Raw genomic sequence first — 26,980 nt, 5'->3', positions numbered from 1 at the left:
TCTCTAAAGACTCATTTTGATTCTTCTACAAAAATGCTTCTGAGCTAGCATTGTCCATAAGGAAGTTTTTTTGTTGTTGTTTTTCCTTAAAAAGGTCAGTAATTCAGTATATTAGAGCTCAGTTTTATTTTCTTGAAATTCTAGGAATATTACATTTTTGCAAGCATTTATAGCCTCTATAATTAGAAAACTCTCCTTTTTCTTAAAGAGACTTTATAATTTAATTTATTAATGTACTCTAGAAGTAGAAAAATATTTCATTTTCTTATCATGAGCAGTAAAAGTTTTTTCTCAATTAAATGCTCAACCATCAACAGGGCTTGAAACTTTAATTCTACCTCCTCAGGGACAGGGCACTAGAAAACAGAACATACATTCTCAAAGAGTTATTCTCCTAAACTGTGGAAACAGAGTATTTTCTACATGGACTTGAGCATTCCCATAGACAAACAATATAAACCAACAACATATTTGTTGTTGGCCAAGAATCTGAAACAATAGCAACTAAACAAACCAGAACAAAAAAACGAATCAGAAGGAAAATGGGAGTCAGAAAAGGTAAAGTTCTATTACTATTGGTGATTCACCCCAAAAGCCTCTTTTTGGGCAACTCTGTTTTAACTAGATCTAGCAGGTGAGCAAAGTATACTTTTCAAAAAAATGAAAACATGACCCTCATACAAACATAGAGGGAGCTCATGTCCCAGATTCATTTAGCCCATTTAATGAGATAACCAGCAAGACAGCGTGGACGTGAGAAATGTCCAAACCTGTAAAGAATTTTTATTAAGAGTTTATCTCAGTGAAAAATGACTGACAACAACTGCTGTTAAGCAAGATCTCAAATGCTCCGGGGAATGACAGTTTTGAAATTAAGGAGGGAACATAAGGAAGAAAATTTTCTCCAAGCAAGGTGGGGATTAGATTACAGGATAGTTAACAAGATTATGTGCTCTCTTGAGGGTGCTATGCTTATTTCAAAAGTGTGGTTAAGGTACACGCTCGCTAAAAATGTACAGGGCTTGCTTAAGGCGGAAGATAAACCTTTTACTAAAGAAGTTATATGCCTGGGGCATGACTTACCCATCGGGACCTGCCCAGTTAGGAATTTATGATCAGATCACCCTGTGAGATTACTTTCCGGTAACGTTACAGTTCAAAAGAGAATTAGAGGAAAGGTGGATATATTTTCTCAAAAAAGACAAATGAAATCCTAAGTTAGAGACACAAAGTGTTTAGTGTCCATCAGGACAGTAAAACCCTAACTTTTGAGATTATATTTTAGCTAGACAGAAGTCATTTTGCATCTCTTCCAGACATACATCTATAAGCCAACTTAAAACTTCATAGGTATGGGCCAAATTAATGGTAAAAGGCAGGTAATCTCATAGATAATTAAAATAATGCTTTGCTGGGCCTCTAAGACCCTCTTAAGCATACCATTAAAGAGGCATTCACAATATTTACATATCTTTAAGCTCACTGATTCTCTCTTTGGTTGTGTCCAGTCTACTGATATATTCATTTACATTACAGTGTTTTTGATTTATAGCATTTCCATTTTACTCTTTGAATTTTCATCTTTGCTTTCTTTATATTCTGTTCTTGCATATTGTCCATTTTTTTTCACTAGATCCCTCAGCATATTAACCATAGTTGTCTTAAATTTCCAGTCTAATAATTACAAAATCTGTGCCATATCTGAGTCTGTCATTTCTCCTTCAGGATATTAAACCACCTTTTCTTAGGAAAATGAAAGGTTATCCCTTGGGAAATGAAGATGACGCCCTCAATGAAGGCCTTGACTTCCCATGAACATTTTTTGGTCTTCATCAATAAATACTTACCTATTTATTCTATGCTTTACTTTTTTCAAACTATAAAACAATGTGTCAGTAAATTAACCATTCTGTCAACAAAGTGGTCCATCATCCATTACCCAAAAATTATCCACAAGCAAAAACATCTGTAGGCCCTTGCTACCCAAAGTGTGGTCCATTTACCAAAAGCATTGGTGTATTCCTTATTCATGCTGCATAACAAACACTCTAATAAAACTTGGCAAGGTAAACAACTAACATGTTATCTCACAGCTTCTGTGAGTCAGAGTTTGGGCACAGATTAACTGAGTGCCTCTGACTCAGACCGTTTTAGCAAAAGTCTGCAGTCGCCTCAAGGCTGGATTCAGGGAGGATCTGCTTCCAAGCTCACTCAGTGCAGCCTGTAGCAGTTGGCAGGCCTAGTTCTCACTAGCTGTAGTCCAGAGATCTTAGTTCCTTATCATGTAAATCTCACAATAGAACAGTTCACAGCCTGGCAGATGGCTCTCATCAGAGCAAGTAATGTGCCCCAGACAGAAACCACCTTCTTTTTGTTACCTTTTCTCAAGAGTGACATCCCATCATCTCACCATACTGTTCCTTAGAAAAAAGTCAACAGGTCAGTTCACAACAAGGGCAGGGATCTGCACAGAGGTGTAGATACCAGGAGAAAGGGGGTTCTTGGGAGATACTTTAGAGGTTGCCTACCTCTATTGGCATCAGCTAGGAACTTGTTAGAAATGCAGGGTGACAGAACCAGTGAGGAGAATCTGAATTTGAACAAAATTCCACAGTGATATGTATGTGTATTAGAGGTTGAGAAGCACTGTTCTAGGGAGCAAGGCCCATGCACTTGATCCTGTTGCAGAGAATGCTTCCTCACCTAATTTTACTCAGTTAATATTTCTAAGAAGTGCAAAGATCAGTTTTCCTTGCAACTCAGTTCTCCCTTACTCAACAAAGGAAAAAACCATGGCTCAACTGATGTACTACTGGGCTGCAGACAGCCGATCAGAAATAGAATTAAGAGAGTGAGGAAGAAAAATGGGACATAAGGACTGACAAACAGATCTAATCTGAAAAGAAAGAAATTAATGAAAGGAAAAAAAATTACAGAAAGACAAGATTACTACGCATTTGGTGTGGAGAGATGGCCAGAACCACTTAAAAAAAGGACTAGGATCCTATTTCCTCAACAACACTTAAGTGCATTGCTGAATAACTGCATTAGGAATGCTCTGTTTATACCTGATTCTGCTTGGTTCTGTTTATCTAGAGGAGTGGCATATTTTAGAAATATGTCCATCAAAAATTATAATATCAAAGCACAAATGCTTACATGAGTTTCAGATCTAGATTATTCCTTTTCCAAGTACATTTCATATCTCAATAATGCTTAAAGAATAATCTATATTCAATATGTGAAATCTTTCCATAAAAAGCACTAATAACTTGATAAAAATATTTTACATTTTCCTCACATTCTAGTCAGTGGAAAAGATACAATTACATTGAGCTTTTAATCCTTTGTAGGCAAATAAATGCCCTAAGGGGGAAATGAAAGTCTCTAATCTACTTATCAAAAAGTGCACTGGATTAGGTAAACCTTTACTCTGCACCTTCAGTGATACACTAGAGTTAACTCCTCCTGGCGGTGTGAGCCGATTGTTAACTTCTCAGTTTTATGAACTAGTATTAAATCACAGTCACTTTTACAACTTTAAGTATATATTTATATAAACCTACAAATAAATAAGTTATATGAAAGAAAACTAAGGTAATAAATACTCAAAACTCATCACTTGGTAATTATTTTACTGTATTTTATTATTATTTTCTTGAGGTTATTTCAAACATTTATTGTTTCTATAGGGTGAAAATACTGTCTAATGCTGTAGTAAGAGAACCTCTTACCAACCCTATGTTTAGTGACATCACATTGGTAGCTTGAAATTGACCATAATGGGAGTATTTACAGCACAGAAATTAGAAAACACTATAAATCATTACTTGACTTTTATTTTATTGTCATAAAACAGTGATGGGGGAAATGTTAATACTGCAAAATACACTTAAAATGGGGTCGTGTCTTTAGCTATGATACTATCAACAACACACAGAAAAAGGGAAATATTCTTCACATATTCAAAAGCTATTATCTGATTTAGCAAAGTTGCCCACACCACTGACTAGTCAAATTTGGACATAACTAGTGCTAAGGCACATAAGTAGTGCTGCAGCTGAAACAGGTTTCAGTTCAACACATATAATTTGTGGTGAATAGTTTAACAGTAGATCACATATCATATTGAATGACAGAAAACTGAGAAAATAATGGATTAGGATCAATTCTATTTGTTGACTTGTGACTGAACTGCAACCATAGGTTCAGTTTAGCAAAAATGAACAAAAGCATTCTCTGAGGATCAGTGTGTTACATGAAATTCACAATAAAAGGCACTGTATATTTCAGTGTTATTTGTAAAGTGTGTACTATACATCTTTTATGTCAGTTCGGTCTCTATTGTATGTGTGTAGCTTCCCAGGGAGACAGTTGTTAAGCATTTACCAGCACAGACCCTGCACCCTCGTCTTCCTCCCAGTGTAAGCACAGCTACTACATATTAAGAGGAGTGCATTATATGTCCTAGTCTTCCATGTAAAAATACTATCTTAATTTTAAATCAGAAATATACACATGCAGAAATAACACATACTTTTATTATAAATTAGTGGAAACACTTGTCTGATCTCTGTGTATGAGCTTCTCTGGTACAAATGTGGGGAGCCTGTGTTCATGTTGCATCACTCCAAAGAATTTCAGCCCAGGTGATTCCACGTTGCACATACATATTGAAAGCACTTGGGAAAACAGTTTCACTATATTAGGATATGGAAAAGGAATTGACTTCACACGCATCTAAGTATCAGCTGTACCTAAAACCTGATGCAACAAAACTGAAAAGCTCTCTGTCTAACCAGCAGAAACAGTACTGATCTCATGAGTAGGCCTGGTGGCAGGAATTTATGTTTAAGATTCAGGGGAATCACATGTGCCCCTTTCAAATAAACCAGATGCAGCTTTCTAATTTATCAAAACAACATCAATTACTCAGCTGTGCTGATGGTAGTGTTTTTATGTATGTAATTTAGTCTTTGGGGAAATTACTCTTCTATAAGGTCTTGAGAAAAGAGTGAACTGTTTTAGTTATTGTTCAATTCTCCAAATAAACAACACAAATTGAGGAAGACAAAGCAGACTGATATAAAAATGGAATCCTCTGTTGCCCAATTAGAAACAAATTTTGTTGTAAATTTTGAACTGGCTGAGAAAGCAGAGGAAAACAGTGGTGGGGTAGCACTGACTTGTAGGTGGCTTCTATCCTAAAGCATTCCAATCCAAAGGCAGTGGGTGGAAATGTACAATATCTTCTGAGTCTGCACAGGACAATAATATCCTTATAGATCCTCTGAGAAAAGAGAAGAGTGCTTTATAAATACAGCTATTAATAAAACTGCCAGAAATTTTAAGGATGGGTAGGCAGAAAATTTCCTGTGATCATCAAGTTGAGAATGTGGTGAATTTAGAGAGAGAGCGAGTTTGGACACAAGGAGGTTATGCAAAGTGAACATGCAGATAAACTGGGATAAACTGCTGGAAAAACAATATTCCAAGCATATTTAAAACAGCTCTTTAATTTGTCAGACAGATGCTTTTGATTATTTTTTGTATATTTAGAAATAAATATGGCTAGAAAAGAGAGCTTCCACCAATTACAAATCTGAAAAAAATGTTGATTGCTTTCCTCTGATTTGAAACTAGAATTAGAGAATCATATTAAAAGACAAATCTAATATGTTTTCCTTTCCGCTTGTACATTGTTATGGACTTGCTTGCAAATTAGTCTTTCTCCCTTCTAATTCACATTACAGCTTGCTGGACATTTGGGATTTAGGTCATGGATATTGTGGATTTTACAGTAGGAATGTGTAACTAAGAGATGGCTTGCTTTTCTCTGATTAGTCCATTCTCATAAATAAAAGGATAAAAACAGTTGAAGGAAAGCTTTGAGAGAGATGAGAACATGGTGCTATTCAAGCCTGCAGTATGACAAGATAGAGTGAGTAATGTCCTTATTTGGAAGGTACAATTCTGCAGTTTAGGCATATTGAAGAGAATATGTATGTTTATCTTGGAGCAGAACACAATATGATTTTTATTAAAACCCAAATGGTAAGAGCTAAAATTACTATTACCACAGGTGATTAAAATTCACATAGAGCTCAAACTTCTGGCTTTAACCATGAGTTTTTACCAGCTAAACATTTTGCTGGAGATAATGAGCAGCAAAATTGATAAAACTTCTCTATAACTTGCAGAATTTCTCATAGCAGAAAATATTTAGTAATCAAATGGCCATGGGAATGACAAAGAATCAGAGCCAACGTCAGAATGGAGGGAAAAACTGAGATGATCTGATCTACAGAATCTTATCAAATAACATCTTAATACCAAAAGCAGAAAAATGTGGTAGCTGGGTTTCTCAGCCGAATTAAATCTTCATTATTGGGTACAAATTAACAGACTGTTTTACTATGTCCACTGAGTCCAGTGGTTCCCTGTAGCTCAAATAAAACCCTTGATTTTGTTTTCAGGTCCTATGTGCCAGGCCACATTGCCCAAAGGTCACATAGGTAGACAGGAGCAGTGGCAGGTCAGAACCCTGTACTAAGTTCCTCATATACCACCACAAAAGAAGATGACTTGTCAACTCCCTTAATAATTGAAAATTTGACCGCATTGTCTCTTTCTTGGATTCCACTGAGCCAATTCATAACCCTGTATTCTTTCAGTATTAAAATGATAGTCTGAAAGAAAACATAGATCTGGGAAAGTTTATTATTAAGAATATTTGCTCTTTCAAGAGCCCTTATTTCAAGTTCTACCATGGAACCATTTCACCACCTGTTTAAAAATGACATGAAATTTCAGCATTCATTCAGTCTAGAGTACAAGACCTATAAGGGCTAAAGTGGGAGAGAGTGAACGGGGAAAGAGGAAAGACACCCACTTCTCTTTGGATCAATTACTGCAAACCTTTTTTTTTTTTTTTTTTTGGTAAATGTCCTGTTTGTTTGTTTGTTCCCTTTGTTTAACACACTTCACCAAGTGTTTGCAGAACACTGTACTATGCTAGTACCAGTTATTACCTCCGAACAAACACAGTAATGTTTGGAGTGTGATTCACACCTTGAAGTCCACTTCCTTTCAGAGATACTAGTTTGTAATCTGTACATAAAGACAGGAATAATCTTGCATCAGTTTCTCAGTGTTGAAGCCTGTGAATGAACAGGGGTGGGACCGCATACTGGGAATGCTTCAATACTGAAATGCTCCTCCTAGAAGCTGCCTCTCTCTTTCCTCTTAAGTTACATATAACTGGCCCACAGCAAAGCCCAAGGCAGCTAGTCCAATATGAAGCAATCATTCAGCCCTTGAATGAATACTAATCGAGCACCTACTATGCACCAAGCACTCCTGTAGGTCTTGGGCACAGAGCTGTGAAGAGGACACATCGAGTCCTGTGCAGTCTGTGGTACTTTCATGCTAATGGGGGGAAACAGAAAATAAGTAAACAGGCAAGAAGCAGAATGATTTCAACTAGTGATAAATGTTGTGAAGAGAACAAAGAGCCAGAACTATGGTGTGGGGATTGGGTATCATGTGCCCCACTCCAAAGAGGGGACACAGACTCACACCATAAGGAGGGCCTCCCAACTCTTGCCATGCTCAGAGCAGAGTCGCGGGGCCTTGTAAGATCTGAAGTGAAAGAATTGCAGTTTCCTGCCAACAGGGCCAGTCTACTCTCCGAGCTCTCTCTTGTTAATCAACGGCCAGACTTCCTAAGGACTGACATGAATAATAGGAAAGGTGGGGCAGCGACTGGAGACAGGAATGACACTGTGATTTAGTTCTGTGGTGGATTGCTCATACTTTCAAGGTTCATCAGCATTGGCATAACCACACCTTAGCTCTAGGAGAAAGCAGTGAGTGTGAAACCAGCAGCCTGCAGCTCCAGGAGTCGGATGGGCAGCCGTGTGAACCGGCCAGCCCGGTGCTCCCACAGTGGCAAGCTGTTTACACTCTCACCCCGAGGACAGGGAGTTAGACACAGTACATCTGTAATCATTATCAGCCAGATCAACACGTTCTAACTGACCTGCTTTCGTCATTTTTTTCCCCCAACAGTGGTTCAATGGCCTGTGAATGTTTGCTTTCAGAAGAAAAGAATTTCTTTATTTAAATAAATCATGTCATGGTCAAAGGAAGCTTTTGTTACTTCACAGCCTACTCCCCTTTTATTCATATTGTGCAATGAAATTTTTAAAAATTGTATTTGGTGCAGCCACTGTGTGGCTCAGACAAATATTGCTGAAAAATGATCCTAAGCATGTTTTAACCCCTGAGTGACAAAGTTGCTGGGAATGTGTATTATTATTATCTTGAGAGCTGAACTTCTACAGATCCTAAATTTATGACTGTTTCTTAAAAAAAAAAATAAATGAATAACCAATGCTTAGCACACAGTGAAGAGATGAAAGAAATGAAAGACATGGCTTCTCTCTTAAATAGAACTTTAAATTTAGTTGAAGAAACAGCTAAAAGGCACAATAATAGGTAGCAATGGAAGACAGCACCAAGTTAAGTTATACTGTGAGATACAAACTAAACGGACTGCAGAGGAGGCTGGAATCAGCATGTAGTGCTTGACAGGCGAAGTAGGACTTTAAGAATGGAGAGGAATTAGAGAGGGAGGAAGTAAAGTATTTCAAGTGAGGGGGACAACAGGAACACACCCAGAGCTGAGCATGGGCCGGAACACGTCATGGGACAGGGTGGGAATGTGAACAAACGCAGCTGTGGTTCATCTGGGGAGCTCTCGGGAAATGGTCACATTTACATTGCACCACGCCTGCAGTGGACACAGTGAGTTTCGTGAGCTACAGATGCCTAACTGAAGAAGTCTGTAAGACTTTGGCTCATACTGATTTTCTAGGCTCCTCAGTGGACTTAGGCAAATTGTTGCCGATTTGTAAATATTTGTTGTCTTACAGTATCTTGATGGCTCATGGGGTATATGGGTGAGTCGCAACATAAAAACTACCAGAAAGCCTCCTTCCCCAACAGGTTACTGCAAGGTCACTGAGATGACACCACAAACAGAAGAGCATCTCAGGACCTACTAGGTTTACATCCTTCTTTTCGTGAGCACCTTACCAAGAAATGATTTTCCCTGTATACCTTCCAAAGAATTTGTTTTCAGTGATTTCTCAGAGAAGATCAGGAAATCACCAAGTCACTTTATTGAATATCCTAGCAAACTTAAGGGTTTTAAAATTGTACTTTGTGCTTTTTATATTTATACGTATACATTTTATCCTGGAACCTTACATCTTTGAAGTCCCTGGTAGATATCCCATCTCTCCTAATGTTTGTTCACATTCACTAAATCCAAAGTTTGCCTTCAGTTATGGATTAACTCCTAACCAGGAAATATTTTAACAAAAATGAATGCATATATTTCAAGACAATAGGATCCTTTCTCCCTTATGGCTTGAGTCACTTGTGACTGAGTGCCTTTGACAATTCTTGAAACCCACAAATTTGAATTAGCCATGGATCTTAAAGAGAATTAGCAAAGCCCAGCCTCTTGGGTTAGGCTCCAACTCAAAGAACAGGAATCCATTTCAAACTGTAAGGAATGTGACTAGGGCCTCTAGTGGCCACATGTGTCCCTGCCTCCCAGTCCAGGCACTGGAGTCTTTTTTTATAGGAGCCATATTTCTCCAAGAACAAAGGAAATTATCAGACTTCTTGCAGCCTCCCTTTCCCCACCTTCCCCAGAACCACCACACACTTGATGTTAGTGTTCCATTGAAGTGTAAGACCCACAAAGAAATTCTGCTTTGTGGCTTTGAGGACAGATATCTTCAAGGTAACTTAGAACTATCAGAAGAAATACACACCTAGAAGGCACTTAGGGGGAGTTTTAGAACCTTCTCGGAGTCTAATATCCCAATTTTGATTGGGGCTATCCCTGACATATCTGAAGCAAATAATCGGACCTACAGAAAATATCTGTATGCTTCATCTTATAAAGTAGGTCAGCCTACTATATCAGTACCCTTTTGGATTCAGGGAATATTATAGCAATTTGGGTCCTCTTAAAAATAAAAGCATTATTCAGTACTATATATGTGGATATAGTCATAAAGAAACCTTTTCTGTACTGTCAAATCTATTATTATAAAAAAAATAATAGCTGTGGTACAGAGTTGTTATAATGAAGGCTGAGCTTTTATAATGATGCCTGGCACATTATGACACACAAAAAAAACCCTGCTACAATGATGATATGATTCCTTGATTTTTACACATTCCTCCTCTCTCCACCTCTTAGCATCCACACACATATTCCCAAGTGAATTTGCGTATACTATTAATCTGGCCAGAGAGAGAATATGTTTTTTAGCTGAGAACCTAACATTCAATATGGCATTTCCAGACATCTTGGTCAGGGTCAGGGATGCAGTGGGAGTTTTATTTCCCCTTCTGGAGCCTGATGTGTCTGGGAGGAAATGAGTTCTTTGATTATGACTCCCACCACTGGCCAGCAGTTTCCAAAACCATCCTGAGATCCAGTGAATTCATTCTATGAATTTAAAATTAAGGACTGAAGAAGACAGAATCCAACTGGATTTTCGGTCTTTCAAGAATGTAGACTAACTGGAATGTCTTTCCTCTCTCCCTCTTCTCCATAGGTTAATCTCAGAGCCACAGACGCCAGGCTCATGCGCCAGTTGCTCGTTATCAATGAGAGCATTGAGTCCATCAAGTGGATGATTGAAGAGAAAGCCACCATTACTAGCCGAGGCAGCAGTCTCAGTGGCAGCCTGTGCAGTTTACTGGAGAGTCAGAGCACCTCCTTACATGGCAGCTACAATAGCCTACATGAAGGCAGCGATGGGCTGGATGGTATCTCCGTAGGGAGCTATCTGGACACTTTGGTAGATGATGTCCCAGGCCATCAGACCCCGTCAGACTTGGACCAGTTCAGTGACAGCTCCATAATAGGGGACTCCCAGGCACTGCACAAGCATCCCAAATTAGATTCTGAATACTACTGCTTTGGCTAATGACCCAGTTTTTTGCATGGGATTGGTGTGCAATTAACTTGTATTTATCTTTCTTCTCTGCTGCTATATTTTTGGTGTGATTTCTTTTTTACATGACACCCTTTAAAAAAGAAGCATATTTTGAAACTGCTTGATGGTATTTCTGTTGCTCCTAATACTTCTAATCTGGAATCATTTATCTTTCTCTCTTACATCTCTATTTTTATTTATTACAATGATTTTTTTTTCCCTCCCTTCTTTTATAGTGGCACAAATAAAGTAGGAGGGAAAGAATAAGCAATAATTATGTTTTTGCTTTTGTTTTCAGAGCAAGGGGTCAGGGATTACATTAAAAACTTTGCTAAATTTTACAATAAACCAAAGTCTGATAATAGCTCATTTTGTTGCTTGTATTCTTAAGTGATTCAAAGTTTCATTGTGTAGAAGCCACTGAGGTTTATTACTGTTTATACAGTATACTGATCAAAATGCTTGGGACAAAGTCAGGCATTATTTCTAGTCCACAACTTCCTAGTGTGAAAATCAACAATACTGTTAGTCATGTACTTTTATGGCCATCATTTAGAAGCCCCAACTATATGCAATCTGTTCAGTTCAACTTCGTGTTCATCCTGTAGATTAGCATTTCCTAATCAATGATTCTAACTGAAACTGTAGACTGTGCTGTATGACAATATTTGTTTCTCCCAAATTTCAAAGATAGTTGAGATCAGGTATGATGATGATTAGAGGTTAAGGGGTCTTAAATTTAATTGTATTTTGAGATTTTGTTGACATTTGCTCATATGCATTTTGCAATTCCGATAGGATATATAAAAACTTAGATAAGACATATGGATGGATAGATAGATATATTACATGCAAAGTGGAATCGCTACTCACTTATATGATACCATTTCATCCTGGGATGGATAAATAATCTCTTTCTTATCTGAAATTACATATGAAAATATAACTTACATGGTAAACATTTAGTTTTGATGTGATATTATTAATCCTCCACATTTCTTTTACCTTAATGATTCCTAGTGAGTGAATCTATTGAGATATCAAACTGTATTTTGTAATGATACATGTTTCTGAAAAATATTTTACAATACAAATCAAAAAGTCTTCCTATTTATAACTAAAAAATGTCCATATTCAATACATGGTTTCCCCAAAATTTCCTTTGTTATTATGTACCTATTACACACTTATCAAAAGTACTGTTTGTTTCTGGGACATATACTATTCAATTTTCAATTAAAATGTATAGGGTCTATATTTTACACTGGTCCTTTTTCACAAACTTCTTGACATAACGTTCCTTACAACAATTTAATAATGTAGGGGTTGTCTCTATGTTTGAGCAAAGAGGCACACAGAAGGGAGGCAACTGGGTCAAATCACCTAGTAAGTGTCAGAGCTGGGATTTGAACTTGGGTATGTCTTATTACTAACAGGAACACTCAGTAGACCTTTTGGTACTACTGAAGTTAAAGTATGAATAAGAAAGCAAATATAAGCCCATGATGAAAAGAAAAAAGTGGCCACCATTTTCCTTCCAGTAAGGGAGACCTGCATTTTCCAATACTGAGCTTCCAAACCCTTCCTTGAGATCACATGTCCAGCGTCAGTGTTATGCCTATAGGTGAATCAGGGAGTTGGCCATATGCCAATTGTTCCTCATATATTTCACTCTTTCTGCTTTCTTTTATATTCAACTTAATAAAGACTGGTTGGTTGCTGTTTTGTTTGGTTTTAATCACATATGACCTAGCCAAGAAAACATTCTTAGAACTAAGACTGATAAATTTCAAACAGAGGGTAATGAAATATGTAACCCTATGTCTGCACCATTGCAAGAACATCCCCAGTAAGAGGGAAGTGGGCAGAGAGCAAGAGTGTAGGAAGTATCAAGGGCAAATTCCAACACCTTCAAACTCAAGCATTTGCCTAGATCAGGCCAGGCACGTGCAAGATGATTTGTGTTCTCGGATCACAGTTTCAGATTGTAAATTCAATCTGGCAAATTTCTTTTACACCCTCCTTTTTCCAATCAGCTTCCCCTGCTATTTGTCTATCCCACACCCCCTATAAATTTCCCTTCTGTAGAAAGGAAATGAAAAAGCACAGGAGGATACTATGAGAGAAGTGTGTGGAATAGTTTTCATTTTACACATTATATTTTAAATAACCTTTAATGAACTTTGGCAGAGTAGTTAAGGAGAATTTTTCTTGGCTCTATGAGTTTCAATATTTTATGAGCATTACAGTTATGCCCGTTTTTCCAAAAGATACCAAATATAGAGTCTGTGGTTTAGATATATGGAGTCATATATAAGCCAACAATGTTTTGATAGTTGATTTTACTAAGAGGAAGAGAATATGCAGTTAAACAACACTAATTAATTACTAACATATTCACTGGTCTCAAGAGAACAAATGCATTTTCAACTAAAGAATCCCCATAACTAATGTCTGACCTGCAGCATCTGATGTTTGATCTCTGTCAGCACCATAAGGAAATGGGGTAAAAATGTTAAAGCAGAAAAGCTTTCAAACTATTCTGTGTGGACTGAGTTGTGTTCTCCCAGGAAAATGGAATTTTCCTCAGTTACATTAATCTATTTTTCTAGAAAAATGAGAGGGAGATAATTGAAGGTAAGGAATTCAGACAACTAAAGCTAGTACATTTTGAGTTTTGCAAAGAAATGAGCTCTAAATGACTAACTTAGAAGTCTTGACTAAACTTCAAAGGAGCTCCAATATTTATACTACCAGTCAGCCCCAAATTCCATAGCATAGTTTTAAGTATTTGTCAATGTTTAGAAATGCAGTAAGAATTCTTTGCTGTTTGGCGGATTATAAAGGTCCTTGGAGTTCCATGAATAACTTCGATCAGGCATTTGTATCCCCAGCTCCCATCAAAACACAATCACGTCCATGATGTCAAAATAGGTGATTATTTTGAGGTACTCAGCTTACTGACATCTCAGCAGCAGCAAACACATTTTGTCACTCTTATTTTAAAAAATGTATTGATTTTAGAAAGAGAGAGGAAATTGGAGGGAGGGAGGTAGAGAAGGGGGGAGGGAGGAAGGGAGAGAGAGAGACATCGATTTATTGTTCCACTTATTTATGCATGCACTGGTTGATTCTTGTATGTGCCCTGACCAAGGATCAAACCTGCAGCCATGGCATTATTGGGATGACGCTCTAACCAAATGAGCTGCTGGGTCAAGGGTGATCGCTCCTTTCTTAAAAGACTGACTTCATTTGGCCTCCTGGACCTCACTGTCTCTTGGGTCCCCTCATTCCCCACTGCCTGCTTGTTAGCATACTCTCTTGCTAGTTTCTCCTCAGATTCCTGACCTTCAAAAAGGAGTGGGTCTGCTCAATGCTGGCACCACTCCTATTCTTAAATGGCTCCCCAGGGATTTCATCCAGCTCTACAGCCTTCAGTGTCACCTCGGTGCTGAGATTCCTAAGTGTATCTCTAGCCCCAGCTTCTCCCTTGAACTCAAGTCTCCCATGTCCATCAGACCCTACAGTATCTTTACTTACTGTCTGATAAGCATCTCAATGTAAACATATCCAAAACTGAAATTTTGTTCATGTTCTGTAGTCTTCCCCAGTTCAGCAAACGGTGCCTCCACTCAAATGCTCAGCCCAAATCCTTGCAGTCATTTGTAACTGCTCTCTCTCACACCACAACCCATCCATCATGCAAATCAAATGAGCTCTACTTTAGGGGGAAAAAAACAACACAGAATAAGCTACAAATTCTCATATTACCACTGCTACCACTCTAACCCAAGTCAGCATTTCTCCCCAGCACCACTGCAACAGCCCTGTCTTGTCTCCTTGCTTCCACCTTTACCTTCCTGCAGGTAGTAATCAACACAGCAACCAGAATAATCTTTTAAAATACAAGTCAGATTTTTGCCAGCCTGTTTCAACCCCGTAATGTACTTCCATCTCCGAGTATAATCCAACTCTTTACCACAGACTACAAAATACTATACAACCTGTCACCTTTCTACCTAACCTCATCTTGTTCCACCCTCTCCCCTCATTGTGAACTTCATCTGCATTCTTACTATTCCTTAAAAGTCTCAAAACCCCTGCATGCCCCTACCTCATCACCATTTTTCTTTCTGAAATGCTCTCCCCAAATTTCTAAGTATTGATTCCCCAGTTCTTTTTGGTCTCCAATCAAATGGCACCTTGTTTGACAGGGTTTCTTACATAGCACACCTGGCATATTCTACACTTACCCTGGATGATTTTTCTTCATATCACCACCTAATACTATTTAGCATATGTACTCTGTAAGTCCCCATACCAGAATGCAAGGTCCATGAGAATAAGAACTTTGTTTTGTTCACTGCTGTATCTCTTAGAAGAGTGTCTGCCACATAGCAAATGCCAAATACATGTTATTTTTACTAAAACAATTACTAAGCATTTACTGAGTGCCTTCTAGGTAGCAGGCAATAACTGTGCTAGGTTCAGGTAATGCAAAAAGAAGGAAGGTATAAACTCTCCTTTTAAAAACCTCATTTATATAGTATCGTTCTCTGGTACAGAAAGTAATGCTCCACCTTCTCAAAGATGGCCATGTCCTAATTCCTGAAATCTGTGAATGCCTTACATGGCAAAAGGAACTTTGCAGATGTGATTAAGGATCTTGAGATGGGACGATTACCCTAGATTATCCAAGTGGGTCCAATGTATATATAAGATACCCTGTAAGAGAGAGAGGCAGCAGTGTGAATATGTTACACTTCCGGCTGTGACAGTAGAAGAGCCATGAGTCAAGAAACTTCTGGAAGCTGAAAAAGGCAAAGATAGATATCCCCTAGAGCCCTACTGACACCTGATTTTAGCTGAGTGAGACCCATTTTGGACTTCTGACCCCCAGAAATATAAGATAATGAATTAGTGTTGTTTTCAGCCACTAAGTTTGTAATAGTTTGTTAATGTTGCAATAGGAAACTAACGCAGATTTTGGGAACTGAAGTAGGATGCTGCTTTAACAGATGTCTAAATATGTAGAAGTGGCTTTGGAATTGAGTAAAGGGTAAATACTGAATGAATTTTGAGGAGCATGATAGAAAAAACCTAGATTGCTCTGAATAGACTATTAGCAGAAATATGGATTTGAATGCCTCTGCTAATTAAGAGCCAGAGGAAGTGAGAAGCACAGAAGAGAAAATCTATGCTGTCTTAGAGAATACTTAAATCATCACAAGATGATGACTGGTAGGAAGGGCAGTAAAAGCACTGCTGGTAAGGGCTCAGAAGCAAATGAAAAACATATTACTGGAAACTGGAAGAAAAAGAAGTCTTGTTACATAGTAGCAGGAAGTTTAGCAGAACTGTGTCCTACAGTTACATGAAAGGCATAACTTGTAATTGATGAACTTGGCTATTTTTCTGAGGAGATTCCCAAGCAAAGTGGTTAAAGATGTGGCTTGCTTTCTTCCTGCTTCTTATAGTCAAATGTAAGAGCAAAGATATAAGGAAGAGGGAAGAACTTAATCAAAAAAGAAGCAGGACTTGAAATGAAATGTTCTTGGCTATACAGATTTTTAAAAGACACTAAAATGAGGAACATCACTGTCAAGAAAAAATGTTCTGGATAGAAAGCCAAGAGTGTGCCTGGACAACCTTTTTCTAATGTCTCCAAAGGCTGAGAAGGGCCAAGTATTCAGTCACAGAGAAGTCGCTTTAAAGGTATTAGGCATGTGATTCAGGAACCCCCTCAACCATGTCAGCAAAACATGAGAATAAAGATATGACTGTCTAAGAAATGCCTGTGAAGGAGCTTCTTGTCTAATGGGGAGAATTCCTGTGACATACACAGGAGACTCATATGGGCCTTGAAAATTTTATACTAGTAGAAACATTGCCAGCTTGGACTGGAAGGGATTGAGAGGTCAAAATGAAAAGAGGCTATAGAACCTCCCCAAATCCCAAAGTTAGGAGACAGGCTAGTAAAACTACTCAGCTGCAAATACATACGACTCCTGATGAAAAATGGAACATGACTAAAAGGGCAGATCCTCAACCTCAGAGGCAAGAGTCATAAATCCAGAGGACAGAGCTGAAAACCACAGAGGATTATTCCCAGGTCTTAAAGCCTAATGTTGATGTCTCAATTGCATTTTAAAGTTGCTTGACTTATGACCCTTTTTTTTTCCCCCTTTCTCCCTTTTTGAATAGAAATATCTCTAACTGGTATCTGATGCCTGTCCCACCATTGTATTTTGGGAGCAGATAACTTGTTTCTTGAGTTTCATAGGTTTGCACATGCAGAGGGATTCTGCCTCGGAGTGTATTATACCCAGAGCCTGACCCATACTTGATTTAGATGAAGTGTAGGACTTTGAGATGATGAGCTTTAAATGAAATTTTAGATTAAATAAAGTTGATACTTAATACATTGAGTTGGGACATTTGGAAATCTTGGAATAGGGTGAATGTAATTTTCATATGAGATGGATATGCACTGTGGTGGTCCAGACAGTGAACTTTGATCTGCAAAGATTTCTCCATTCTAATCCTCAAAACCTGTGAATGTTACCTTGTATTACCTTACAAATACAATGCCTCTACCTATGTCTTTCTCTGCTTTATTCTATGTTTTTTTTTTTACTGCCAAAGAAGAAAATACATACCTGAACAAGGAGAGGTTCTGGGCTAAATTATAAGAGAGAGGCTATATTAAGATTTGGCCAACTGCCCACAATTTTCACAATGTTTTAAGATAACTGCTGTGGGATCAAACTCCTATCCCTTCTGACTTCATGAATAAACATGATGAATTCTGTAAATATTCCTGGGCTCCTAACAGCTAAAGTGACACCACTATCAGCCTCTGCTCTGGGAGGAAGCCCTGAAAGTGTATCTTCCTGAGAAGCACACACTTAGGAGGGTGACCTGAACCATTTCACACGGGCGGATCAGCTGTGTGCCCTGTGATCTTCCAGCACACTGGTTAAGTGAGCAAGTGGCCATTTTTTAAAACTGGGCATTTTAATTTCCATAAGATAATATTCATTTGCTTATTTCTTCAGTGATTCATAACTCAGAGTTACTGTACCTTGAAGTGTTTGTTATTTGGTGGCCGTTTGTTTGAGGAGCTGTTAAGTTTCAAGTACATTTTCTGTACTGTCAAAAAAGGATATTATAAAAGTACTTATAATTATTAGTTTCAATAAAATGAATTTGTAGCCAGTAACACTGCCTCCTCTTCTCTTTATTTTCAATGCCACCCGAACCACAGCCAAAAAAAAAATTGTTCTAAATATTTTTAGTTATTTATGTCAAAAAGAGATGTTTCTTGCCCACATGGACCTTATAATCTAAAGAAAAATAAAGAAAGCAGTTATGAAATAGTATGATAGATGCTAAATAAGCAGCATGGTCCAATGTGGAAAGAGGTATGGTTGAACTAATGCAAAAATCACTAAATTATATCCTTGGGAGTATATCAAAAGTATATCTTAAGGAGGTTTATCTTATGCATCACTTCATTAGTAAGAGAGACATAGTATAATACAATTATTTCTGCATAAATCTTATTTACCACCATTAAACTGTGTTTTAATCCTGAACAATTTTCCAAGAGAACTATTTAAGATAATTCCAATAAACTGATGGTTTAGAGTTTGTCAATAGATTTCTTGCTAACATAGTACTCACTTGTTACCTGTTCCAAAAAAAATGGGTTTACTGAACAGAATCAGTTTAAATTCACAAGTGAGCAAAAATATATTTCTTAGATTAATTCCAGACACTGAATACCAGAAACTGCATCACATGAAATACTGTTCTGCTGGAGGAGTCTGATGACCTCAGGTATGGTAGCAAACCCATGCTATCTCTATCCTTGGTTAATCTCTAAATAAATTACTCAAGTTTGTTCAAATAGTAATGGTCAGATCTAAGATTTTAACTTAAGCTTTACAGACTCCAAAACTTCTCACAGTTTGCAGATTATAGCACAAAAATATTATACTTAACTCAAAGCGTCGTTTCTTAGCTTGCGATGTCAAAAGAGTATTTGTCGGCAGGCAGTTATATTTATAGCCAGTATGCCTTTGGTATGGTCCAATATCATTTAAGTCTGGAAGATTTAAATCCAGTTTTGCAAAGCAGAAGAATTTCTCAGGCTAAGTACAGAAAAATATGATAGAGGTATGATAGAAGGAGAGAAAAGGAAGTAGACCCAATTGGATTTTCACAGGGTTCTAATGCCTTGCACAACAGTATATAGTTTCTATTTGGATTTTATTGACTGGTGCATCAATCCTTACACTATTTCTATGTAATCACAGTCATCATTGATTAAATGTTTAGTAGAACACTCCCAATAAACACACACTCTTTCAAATCTTCTCCCCTATCATTCTGGATCATTGTGTAGCATGCTTACTCTACGGTTTGGTCAAGCTAAGCCAGAGCCAGTGCTGGGATCCTATCACATCCACCTGTATTTAGAGTGCTGGATTCCAAACACTGCCCAAAGCTGGCATCTTTCAAGCTGTTAGCACCGTGCTCAGAACCTGTGTGTCTCTCGTGGGAGGAAGAATTGTCAGAGCCTGCATTATTTCATACTTAACTAATGAGGAATTGTGTGCCAGTAGGGAAATGCTGCCTTCTTCATGTTTTTAGGTTATTCTCAGAGTAACTTACTACAATTATTTTTACATCAGCCAAATCCACCTACAAATCAAATATAGTTTTAGCTATCAACTTCACATTTTTTCCTTCTCATGCAAAGGAATATATGTGAGAAGTCATAAAATCTCTTACTCCTTTATCACCGATGCCTTCCAGCTTCCTGTCCCTTTGTGTTCCTCTCAAAGCATTATCTTTGTGTTTTTTATTGAAAATTCTTTGCAAACAGATTAGTGATGCCTCTCAATCTGAAAATTTTATCAGTCATAAAAAGTGGGCTGGGGTAACTATTCTGTTAGACCCTCAAAGATTAGAGTTTTGTGGGGTTTTTTTTAATTCAGAGATTATATGTGTTAGGTCTTGAAGAACTGCAAGAGAACATAATCTATCACTTTGCATAAGAAAAATGAGGGATTTTGAGCAACTTGTATCATATGATAGTGCAGCCAAGTTGTCTTTTTAAATGTTTCAGAAAATTATCCCATCCATACATGCCCCAATAAACAAAAATAACAAACTCCATTTAAAATATAAAGAGTTTTGGAAAAGTAAGACATTTAAGGACTGATATTGGATAGTCATTAAGCTGCAATTAAGAGGTGGTAGAAAGTGTGTAAAAGGCACTGGTTTCAGATTGTTTCTCTTCTGCCAATTCCTGAGATGCATGAACAGAGAAGTGCCTTGGTTTTCTCATTTGTAAAATGGGCATAATGAAGCCTGTCTCATAGACTTGTTGGAGAATCAGTATTTAGAAAGTACTTGGAATACTACCTTATACATGGCAACACTTAATAAATTACGTTACTGACATTATAATAATTAAGTAAAGGAATCTGTTTATATCTAAGGAGGAAGAAAGTAAGACTGGCCCATCATAGGGAATATAATTTAGGTACATACACTGCTATATGACCAATCCAATAATCATTTCCAAACAACTTCTCTATAGATGCTGACAACCTCCTTTATAGAGGCTGCAGAAGTAAAACTGTTGCATTTGTAGCCACCCTTGTAGCTAGCCATGGCTAGGAGACAAAATTTTGGCGAATAAGCTGTATGCAGAAACCTGACAAGGGTTTCTGGAAAACCTTTTGTTGACTTTGAGTTGTTTATATAAACCACTCCTGAATTTGAGCTTCTGACATCCTATTTCCTATGGCAGTTGTAAAACTCTTGCAAGAAAAGGCATTAAAAGTGCAACTTGCATTTTTTTAGGACTGTTAATAGTGCCAGCAGTGAATTACACAAACTAAAAACAGTTGTTTTTCTTCTGTCCTCAGAGTCATCATTATACAGCTAATAAATCTGGGGATTTTTTTTTTAAGCAAAATAAGTTTTTGCCTTTATAGTACATGTTTTACAGTAATGGTCAAGTCTCTAAAATGATGAGAAGATGCTAAATTCAGATTGTTTTCTCAATCTTAGTTTCTGGAAACCAACCAAAGTGCACAGAAAATTCTTGTCATCCAGACTTTCTAAAACATTGTTAATCTGCCGTCTCAAATTTCACTTGGAGCTACATTTCAAAAATGGAAAAGAAATATTTATATATAATGTGTCACTTTCTTATTTCAGGTCCCTTACAGATATAAGACTTGCTTTGGTAGATTACAGAAAGAAAAACAAAGCCAATATAAGTAAGAGTGCAGTTAAAAATGTACCATATCTGACCTACTTTTCCTTCTAGGTTTGTCAAATCAATCAGTGAAAAGATAACAGGTAACAAAATGAATGGTAGTGATACCAGTTACAGTCACATATACCATTAATCAGAGAAATCATTTTAATTCAGTAGAAGTTCACCAAATGATTTACCAAAAATATATTGTGACTCTGCCTTCTTCAAAATTCTTACTACCCACAGAACTTTAGAACATTAAAATTCTTGTGGATTTTCATTGGCATGGTTCCAGGATTAAATATTTGCCAGAAAGTTCTATTAAATTGATGACTAGGGGCTCCCACTTGAGTTAATGAGAGGCACAATGCAAATAACTTCAAATTCTGAAAGACTGGCAGATCTATGAAATCTCAGCACTCCAAGATGACCAACTAATTAGAAATGTCAAAGAACTTGAGAAGTTAGACAAGTTGGGTCCATCGAATGCTGTTTTGGAAAAATAAAAATAATCACTGTAAAATAACAGTTCTTTTTCCACTTCAGGTTCTTATGTTTGATGAGTAACACATTTGAACTTACAGACTTTGAAGGCCTTAAGAATTCAATTTCAAGGCTTTTACTCAGGAATTGAGAACTGAAATACAAAAAAATTTATAGTTTTCACCACAAGACTGGATCTTAAGAGTTCTCCAGGGAAATCCGAATAACTAATTGCTGGGATCACTGTGATTTGGTAACTGGGAATTACTAGGTTTTGTTTTAAGTTAAACAATTCACTTTTAAATAAATACTGTGATCCATTCTTTCTTTTACTCATGCAAATACTTACACATTTTTGCAGAGGCTTCTGTTTCTAATTATGGAAGTCTACCCTATTTCATATTTCACATAAGATTAATTTTGAAGAAATAACTATAAAACATATTTTCTTATGTAAAATGTCCTTTTAGTCAGTTATTTTTCTAAAATGTCCTTTTAGTCATAGTTATAGTTCTACACTATAGCACACTCCCTTTAAGAGCCTTCTACTTCAGAGTAATTTCCTCCCTAAGCATTCAAAAGCTTCATTTGCCCAATATCAGCTCTGCAAAGTCAGAGCAGACTTCCTTCCCAATGGACAGAGCAAAAAGATTAGGAATGTCATATAGATTTAAGGGATAAACCAGATAATAAAATTCTTACTAAAGATTTTCTTAATAATAAAGGTCAACAGTAAACCCCATGATAAGTTACAAAGCTACAAATCATGCTAAACAACCAAGGTCCAAAGGGCAGGGAGATAATCAGAAAGAGACCACATTAGAAAGTAAATCAGAATACAAAGCTAAAACTGCAACCTTGACAAAGGAAACCAGGGGAAAGAGGTTTGGAATCAAACTGGGAAGAGGGGAAACAATCCACTATGCAAAACATTAGGCAGTTCTTTTTTTTTTAAACAAACACGTTATTAAATTTATTGGGGTGGCAATGGTTAATATATAGGCTTCAGGTGTGGGTTTCTATGTTACAAGATCTGCACATTGCTCTATGTGCCCACCACCCAAATTCGTATTTTCTCCCTTCACCATATATTAAGACCCCCTTCACCCCCACCCCCTTCCCTCTGTCAACCACCACACTGCTGTTTGTGTCCATGAGTTTCATTTTATACCCCACATATGAGTGAAATCATGTGGTTCTTAGCTTTTTCTGGCTGACTTATTTCACTTAGCATAGTATTTTCAAGATCCATCCATGTTGTAGCAAATGGCAGTATTTCCTTCTTTCTAATGGATGAGTAGTATTCCACTGTGTACATGTCCCACACCTTCTTTATCCAGTCCTCTATCGAGGGACACTTTGGTTGTTTCCATGACTTGGCCACTGTGAATAATGCTGCAGTGAAATAGGGCTGCGTATATCTTTGTGAATACGTGTTTTCAAGTTTCTCAGGTATATACCCATGAGAAGGATTGCTGGGTAGTGTGGTAGCTCTATTCTTAATTTTTTAAAGAATCACCAGACTGCTTTCCATAGTGGTTGTACTAGTCTACATTCCTACCAGCAATGAATGAGGGTGCCCTTTTCTCCACAACCTCTCCAACATTTGTTATTGCTTGTCTTGGAAGTAAAGGCAAAAATAAATGAGTGGGACTGTATCAAACTAAAAGGCTTCTGCACAGCAAAAGAAACTGACAAAAAACAAAGAGGCCAACCAAGTGGGAGATGATATTTACAAACAGTAGCTACAGTAGCTCCAACAAAGGTTTAATTTCCTAAATAAATACTCATAAAACTCAACACCAAATAAACAAACAACAAAATAAAAAAGTGGGCATAGGACCTGAACAGACACCTCTCCCAAGAAGACTTACGAACAGCCAATAGACATATGAAAAGATGGTCAACCTCACCAGCAATTAGGGAAATGCAAATCAAAACTACAATGAGATACCAGCTCACACCTGTTAGAGTGGCTGTTATCAACAAGATAGGCAGTTCTAAAGACCAGCAAAGGCATGGCTCATGAGCAGAGAAGTGAGAAATATGATCCAGGGAAAGGAAAGCACCCACTGTTTTCACCTTGAAGACTGATCTGCCTATTCTCTGAATATGCCTTGAAAATAAAATAGCCATGCCTTTGCTTTTTTTCCTCCATGAAGAATGCCTTTCTTTCTGCTCTCTATACATCCAAATCCATTCATCTTTGAAGATCTATCTTCTCCAGGTAGCAGTCAACTTTTCTGTTAACCTGTAGTAGTCACTGACCATACCACATGCTTTGGTACTTAAAAATTTGCAAATTTGCTATAGCCGTGGCCGGGTGGCTCTGTTGGTTGGGAGTGTCATCCCATACACCAAAAGGCTATGGGTTCAATTACCAGTCAGGTCACATACCTAGGGCAAAGGTTCGATCCCTGGTCAGGCAGGGTGTGTACAGGGGGGAACTAATCAATGTTTCTTTCTCACAGCGATGTTTCTCTCTCTCTCTTCCTACCATATAATAAACCTTTTAGGGCTTTAATAATGAAAACAATGTGTTGCTGGTAGAAAAACCAAGATTTCCTGGAATGGATGAAATTATAGATTAAAATTTAATATTTATAAAAGAAGTATCAGAAAACAATAGGAAAATTAGTTTATTTAATCAATGACACTGAAATAAATCATGTTAGGAATCTGAAGACAAAAATCTGTTTTAGACCAACAACTCACACTACAAAGCAAAATAAATCTCATGTGTATTAGTGTTACTTTAAAAATAACTACAAGAGAGCTAGAGAAGGAAACATTTAAACTTAAATATATTAGCATAAAAATCAGATATTAAAATAATGAAACACTTTATATGTAAAAGTTAGAACTGAAATTAGGAAAAAGATTAGTAAATTTGAGGAGAATAACTACATCAAATGGCCTAATAAAAGAACATAATTAGCCCAACCGGGCGTGGCTCAGCAGCTGAGCATCATCCTAGGATCCAGGAGATCACAGTTCGATTCCAGGTCAGGGCACATGCCCCACCTGCAGGCTTGATCCTCAGTCGGGGGTGTGCAAGAGACAGCCAATCAGTGACTCTCATCACTGATGTTTTTCTCTCTCTCTCCCTCTCCCTTCCTCTCTCTGAAGTCAATAAAAGATATATATTTTTTTAAAAAGAATATAATCAGAAAAAGTCATCAACATCCCAGTAAGTAAATGACATGAAAATTTCAAAAAGGGGTGCTCAATTAATAAAACATATGAGAAAGTAACCTTAGTGGTAATTAAATAGTGACCAAAAATAAGGTCAATTTTGTTTATTCTCCAAATCTTCAAAAATATATTGGTACACATAATTGCTTATGTCCAAGTAAATGTGTATTATTCTTTACAATTTGAAAGTAACTAAATTTAAAAGATTTGAGAACAAGAACTACAGAAAATAATCCCAAGGGAAGAGAAAGCCGTTAAGTACCAAGATGTTTACCAAGACATTAAACTAGTGACATAGAAATAACCTAAATATCTACCAGTAGGGACATGTTAATTAAATAGTACTACATGCACTGGAACTGATATTGTTAATACAACTATTAATAATTATTATTATCATCATGAAGTTTACAGTAAAATAAAAACATTTTTATTAAATATAAAGTTACAATTATTCATACTGTTTATTAAGAATGACTGCAACTTTGTCAAGAAATACGTGCCCATGAGAAATTTATTGTGTGCATTATTGTGGTGTTTTTCCTATTTGTATTATGAAGTACGTTAACACTGCAGTTACATTTTTAAAGATAACTTTCAAAGGCTTGCCAAATTACCCTTTTACTAGGTTGTACCAATTAATCAGTCCATTAAAGAGTCCATTTTCCAACACATTTACCTACTCTGGATATTACATCACATTTTAACTTTTTGGTTTAGTTTAAAAATTATTTTTCACTGTTATTTTTTCATTCTATTTCCTTAATATTTAGTGAAGTTGAACATCTGTTCATCCTAATGGGCCATTCATTTTTCTTCTATGACTACACTGTTTATCTTTTCCCATTTTTATTGATACTTTTCTTATGGTTAAGTAGATTATTGTCTATATTAAAGGTAAAAAAAGTAAAAAACAACAACAGGTGTATTATATTTTTTAAAAGGTTATTTTAAGTGTGAAGACTTAGATTTTATAGCACATGTTGAAACCTTGATTACTGGTCCACGTATCTCTACTGTTTTATAGTTTATAATTTATTATCATATACATTGTTTGATTTGATTTTTACAGATTAGATTTCATGAATTAAATTTTAGGTTGTTTATTATGGGAAACATCAAATTTACATTATTGTGTGAGGTTCCTATATTCTGGTGAGACGTTCTTTAGACTTATAGTCAGCTGTTCTAAGTTTCAATCTGAAGGTTCCTCTTGCAAGCTGTATCATCAGTCTGCAAAACTGTTTTCTCATGCATTAAGTTGAAACTTATCTTTGAATGCTGTATTAGGAGTAAATCAGACAGCATTATTTAACTGTTAGAAACATACTTCCTACTTTATTTATGACATGGTTCCGCAGTATTCCACAGAAAGCAGCGCTATAGGGAAGCTCTTTTATTGATTGATTTATTTTTACTGACTTTAGAGAGATATCACTGCTTCATCTTACAGATGAAGAAATTATCAGAGGGCAGGGAAAGTATCTCAATGTGTAACCAAGATCATAAAGCCAACAGACAACAGAGCTACTAATGGTATCAGCTCAATTTAGCACGGAAGACTTCTGTGTCCTTTACATTACATCATGCTGCCACCCAAGACATACGACTGTAACATCGCCTGCACCAGTATCTAGACATTGCCATCACTAACACAAATTCAGCATCTGCATACCAGGTTCATCACTGTCATCCAAAGCAGCACGTTGCCTTAAACCATCCATCCTGCTACAATGCTAGCTCTATGAGTAGCTGAGAAACTAAAATTATGTGTGATTCACCTTCCCACTAGTGGACTGCCACAGCCAGGCAGATAAAATTGACTCTTAGTTTAGGAATTAAAAAGAGATAGATGTTTAAATAACCACAGTATCTGCAGAGAAACGTATATTCTGTAATGTCAGTTTCTGAAAAGAGAAGCATCACCCCTTAATTTAATTGTTTTGTAAATTAGGAATTTGGAGTTATAGCCTTCCTTAAAGCTAGACATCTT

General features: G+C 36.9%; 1 protein-coding gene across 2 annotated transcripts in view; it reads left to right on the top strand.

Annotated features, from left to right (window-relative positions):
* Positions 1–26,980, top strand: part of LURAP1L (leucine rich adaptor protein 1 like) — a 165,116-nt gene that overhangs the window by 32,754 nt on the left and 105,382 nt on the right. The window contains exon 2 of one of the 2 annotated variants that reach the window (XM_016223518.2): positions 10,644–12,355. The exons of the other annotated variant lie outside the window; for it this stretch is intronic. Coding sequence (XP_016079004.1) covers positions 10,644–11,018 — 375 coding nt within the window. The 3' untranslated portion in view covers positions 11,019–12,355. Of the gene's footprint in view, positions 1–10,643; positions 12,356–26,980 lie in introns of those variants that run through there. 2 annotated transcript variants of the gene reach the window in all.

Source organism: Miniopterus natalensis, chromosome 12 (assembly GCF_054644295.1).
Source record: "Miniopterus natalensis isolate mMinNat1 chromosome 12, mMinNat1.hap1, whole genome shotgun sequence".
Classification (NCBI taxonomy): Eukaryota; Metazoa; Chordata; class Mammalia; order Chiroptera; family Miniopteridae; genus Miniopterus; species Miniopterus natalensis.
The sequence above is the reverse complement of the archived record's forward strand: the minus strand, read 5'-3'. Positions and strand labels throughout refer to the sequence as shown.